General features: G+C 42.5%; 1 protein-coding gene across 1 annotated transcript; it reads right to left on the bottom strand.

The window, feature by feature from the left end:
• Window positions 1–504: 504 nt before the first annotated feature.
• Window positions 505–4,657, bottom strand: LOC149521406 (parathyroid hormone 4-like). The gene is made up of 3 exons (XM_089773590.1): window positions 4,072–4,657; window positions 2,295–2,401; window positions 505–1,360 (listed from the first exon to the last, which is right to left on the bottom strand). Exons 2-3 carry the CDS (start codon window positions 2,381–2,383, stop codon window positions 961–963), a joined length of 489 nt encoding a protein of 162 aa, XP_089629716.1. The 5' UTR covers window positions 2,384–2,401; window positions 4,072–4,657; the 3' UTR covers window positions 505–960.
• Window positions 4,658–5,098: the final 441 nt, after the last annotated feature.

Below are 5,098 nucleotides of genomic sequence, written 5' to 3'. Positions count from 1 at the left end.
CTATTACACCCGCCAAATATTTTCCAATGCTCTAGGAAAAAGTGAGAGGTGTGGAGCTGCTATCACTAAGATAAAAAACACCCAGAAAAATAAACCCCACAGCTTGGCCAAGGGTTATGAAAGGGCATGAACACAGGGAACAGGTGCAGGATTCTGTAGAAAGATGGATTAGGAAGTGGCAAATTCAAGCAAGAGGGCCTCATCCTACCTGCACCCAACCCTGCAAATGGGGCACTGAGAGCCAGGACCATGTGGATCTATCACCAGGCAGACCTAGCAGATAAGTGGCTTAACAAATGGGGTGGTGGGAGTGTGTGCCAGAGCTGCAGGGACCGCTGTCATCTGGAGGCAGCAGTTGCATTTTCGGCAAGGGAAAATTCTGGCCTCTGCAGACCTCCCTGGCACACAATCCTCTTACTCAGCCTGTGAGCTGAGGGGAGCCGCTGGCCCTGTGAGAGGCTGTCCATGCAATGTCAAAGAGCAGTAAATGGTGCAAACGTTTTTCTTTTGGGCTGTGTCTAGACTGGCCAGTTTTTCTGGAAAATCAGCAGCTTGAATTTCCGCAAAAGCACTGACTTCCTACTGTAAGAAATCAGTGCTTCTTGCGGAAATACTATGCTGCTCCCGTTCGGGCAAAAGTCCCTTTTGCACAAAGCTTTTGCGCAAAAGGGCCACAGTGTAGACAGCTGAGATTTGTTTTCTGCAAAAAAGCCACAATCACAAAAATGGCGCATCTAGATTGGCCACGGACACTATTCTGCAAAAAGTGCTTTTGCGGAAAAGCGTCCTGCCAATCTAGACACTCTTTTCCAAAAATGCTTTTAACGGAAAATTTTTCCGTTAAAAGCATTTCCGGAAAATCATGCCAGTGTAGACGTAGCCTTGGAGTTCACCTTTACTTTAGGGCTTATCCTCAAGACGAGGTCTCACGTTTCAAGCGATGGTCAGACTGAGCTGGGGTCAGTCTAGAGGGAAGAGCTCTTTGTCTGCGCGGTGCAGACCATGGTCTTTGACTTGAAATAGCTCAGAAAGGTCTTGCAGGCTCCAGCCACCCTTTGGATTTTGTAGATATTGCCTCAAATCCATTTTCTTTAGCACAGGGAAAGCTTGCTCCTTTTCTGCCAGTCCCAGCAGCAGCTGCTTCACCAGCCTCGGCATCTCGTCCCTGCTGATACTGTCATAGAAGTCAGGGAGGTCTTGGCTCTTCTGCGTGTCCCACAAGGAATCGGTTGGCGAGATGTCTCTGGCACTGGCAGTGTGCACACCACCTATGGCGTTGTGAAGCCACATCAGCCTCTTCAGGCCTTGAAGTGCTCTTCCTTTATCGTGCATGAACTGGTGCTCCGTCACTGCTCTCCTGCTGCAGTGGGAAAGGAATGGCGTTAGGAAGCAGAGGAATGGTCAGGGCTGTGCTCACATCTCCCATGGGGCTGGGTTGCATACACAGATTCCAGAGTGTTTCCCAAAGCTAGGTATCTATCATGATCTGCCTTTGAGAAATGGCAAAACTGAGGCACAGGGTCGGGGGATGCAACTCTCCCAAGGTCACAGAACTGCACACACAACCCAGCTCTGCAAACCCCCAAACCTGGGCTCGCTCAGTGGTCCAGATATAGGCCCCCAATTCCCAGATCCAGACCTCAACTTTATGAGCATGCATTTTCTTTTGCTTGCACAGGTGTAAATCACAAATAATTCAGTTGAAGTCAGTGGTGAAAGTGAGAGAAGAATTGATCCCTATAAACCCATAATGAGCCTGAGCAAAACTGTTGATCCAAAACACACCTGAATGCAGGGCTTGAAAATCTGGATACAAGCCAAATGCACCCAGATTTCAGCAAGTTTAGATTTGGTTGCGTGTCACAACAGGCTCAAGCTGTGTATCTGGCTTTGAAACAGGCTGCAGATCTGGAATGTTATTAGGATCATTGTCTAATAGAGATATAGCCGGTACTTGCAGCTTTAGTCTCTATGACATAATTTCTTTGAGTTACTCCACCTTTGCCTGGATTACTATGCTGTATTACAAGGTGTCTCCTATACTGCTTTTACTGTGGTATAAAAGTAACAGCAACATACAAATCACACATTAATGATCTAACAATACTGAGGGCCTGATTCTCTACTGTGCAAAGTGGATTAAAATGCTACCAAATTGTATTAGTATCATGTTAGTACAGGGCTACCTAGGGTGTGAGGTGGATGGACAATGCAGCCCAACAGACTAAGAGCAAGCAGCTGACTCACAGCAGGTTAGTAACAGCTTTAGCCACAAAAGCTTTTTTTTTTCTTACTTTTCAGTGTCTTCAGCTGTTGCAAAGCAAGCAAGAAAGAAGATGAGCAGGAATGTAACTATTTGCAGAGATCTTCGGGACAGGGGCATCTTCTGACTCCTGTGTATCTGCTCAACACAACAATAAAAGATTAACATTATTACCAGCCCGCTCTGTCTTTCAGTGGCATCCTTCATTCTGTCCGGTGCCTTTTCCATGTGTAGTAGGCGTCTTAGTAACTGCTCTTGTGCCTCTGCCAGCACAGTAGCTCACACTAATTTAATCCAACAAGATGTGTGCCTAGTAAGGATGGACTGGAATAAACGGCTCAGGACTCATCCTTAATTTGCCATTGACTTCTGTGCAGGGGCATGCGTGGGGGCAAGCAGTGGCACAAGTGGGTGTATCACAGGGTCCCCACATGCTTTCTGAAAATTAGCATTTGTATATGAATATGCATAACTCAAAGATGCTTTATGCAAAACTGGTCATGTAACATATCAACTTTACAGTTACAATCTGTTGAATGTGTATATCCTATTTGTGTGCATGTATCATTCTTGTATAGGAAGTTAGAAATACGAAGTGTGACTCTATTTATAATCCCAAATCCTATAATCTGTGATTCAACCCCTCAAAGGAGAACAGATCTTCTCCCGCCCAGAGGCAGCAAATAATGGGCTCCTGCTGCAAAAACTCCTCCCAGGGCCAGGTGGGGAGGGGCAGAGCTGTCTCCTACCTGGCATACACCCCCACTGGACCCTAAAAGCAATGACTGAGTAGCAGACCAAGTAAGAACTCTGGGACTTAGTTCTATTGTAATGGGTCCTCTCAGAAGAGCAGCTAGATGGTCAGCCAGAGTCTTCTCTCTCACATTGCTGTAAATCCAGCCTTGACAGGAGTCACTGGCATCCAGGTCTGGTGCACAGCCTGTGCCACTGGTACAAGACTACACAGCTCTGCTAGTAAATCTCTGCAGAGAAGCAGATGAAACTGTTGCAAATTTTTCTGAGATTTATTGGGTTTGTGGATTAGGGAAGAACGAATTAGCTCAATTTAACTGTATGTCCAATTATTCATTTTAATGTAAATTATTGCTATAATCAAATCTACACTGATCATCTATCGATCAATCTATCTATCTTATCACCACAGTATCTGAGTTGTCCACTTTATAGTGCATGGCTTTAAACACTGAATTAATCTTATCATTTTACTAATAGTGCTCCCGATAGACTGTTATAAGGAAAATCTGGCGTATATTAAGGCAACATACAATTGCATATATAACAAAGATAACTATTTTCTATATAAATTAGGGTTATAGAAGTTTTTTAGATGCAAAATATTTTGTTCAGAAACAAGTCATGTTGGAATAAATGCATTTCAAGTCCAGCTTCAGCATCGTCCAACATGGATTGGTTTTGGACGAATTTGGATAATAAACTGGATAGAAGGGTGTTCCATTTTTCTTATACATAAAGAAACTATATCAAATGGGCGAACAGGAAAACTTTACCTCACTCTTCACAAATACATGCCAGGTTTTTTTTAGACTGATCTCCATGGAAGATGGAAAAAAGGCATCAGAGATCAAATGGTTATAAATTCTGGTTTTTTCAAATACATCATATCTAACATATGATACTGTGGACTCTTCAGTATATAAGTAGTCTGATTGTACGTAATGGACATGCTGCATCTTTATATTGTGATAAATATTGTGATAGCCTGTGAATCAAAGATACAAAAGTACAATGGTAACATATGATTTACTTACTGTGGATCCAAAGAGTACCTGGTCAAATCCTGCTCAGCACAGATCTGTCTCCCAGCTAGTCTTCTAGTGAAGTTCCACTCACAATGACAGTATGTGTCTTGACTTCCAGCTTCTTTTATACCTGCTTAGAAACCACACAGACAATAGCTATGAGCTGTACGGTACCTTCTATGACTAAGATCTTTCCTCTCATATCAGTTAAATCAATGGGCTTCATATTTCCAAAGACAAAACATCTTGGATGATAAAGTCTGCTGTGCTTTTGGTGATTAAGGAAAAGACTTACACTATGTCAGTGACATTTCATCGCTTTGCTATCCTCCCAGACCAATCAGTAGAACTCTAAATTGGTGAAGTAGGTGTCTGGATTAACAATAATGTTGAAAGATACCGAGGAGGATGACAAAGGTGGTAAAAAAGGACAGGTATTTATGGAAAATGTATCTGAGACACTTGGAAATATGGATGCCACTGGACTTTAATGTTCAATAAGAAAAATTTTGGTTAAGCCTATTGGTTGTTCAGTGAAACACATTGGTTTATTTTGGATCCTATCAATTAAGTAGATATGAAAAACTAGCAGATCATTGAATTCATAGTGCCACAAAAAATGTTACAGTGTCCCAAGAAAGCCTGTATTAGATATGTGATAGAAATGTAGCCGTGTTAGTCTGCGGTAGCTGAAACAAAAAACAGGACTAACAAGATGGTTTAATAGGTGATGAGCTTTCATGGGCCAGACCCACTTCCTCAGATCAAATAGTGGAAGAAAATTGTCACAACCATATGTACCAAATGTGTTCATTTTTTTTAATTGTATCCTTTGGTATATATGGTTGTGACGATTTTCTTCCACTATTTGATCTGAGGAAGTGGGTCTGGCCCACGAAAGCTCATCACCTAATAAACCATCTTGTTAGTCTTTAAAGTGCTGCATAGTCCTGTCTTTTGTATTAGATATGAAAGTGATGGAGCACCAGATATTGCACAAGGGCAAATTCTGATGTTTCTTCCAGCCAATGGTCAAAACTAAACACGGGAATGT

The sequence above is a fragment of the Pelodiscus sinensis genome, chromosome 27 (assembly GCF_052426305.1).
Source record: "Pelodiscus sinensis isolate ZL-2025 chromosome 27, ASM5242630v1, whole genome shotgun sequence".
In the NCBI taxonomy this organism is placed as follows: Eukaryota; Metazoa; Chordata; order Testudines; family Trionychidae; genus Pelodiscus; species Pelodiscus sinensis.
The sequence above is the reverse complement of the archived record's forward strand: the minus strand, read 5'-3'. Positions and strand labels throughout refer to the sequence as shown.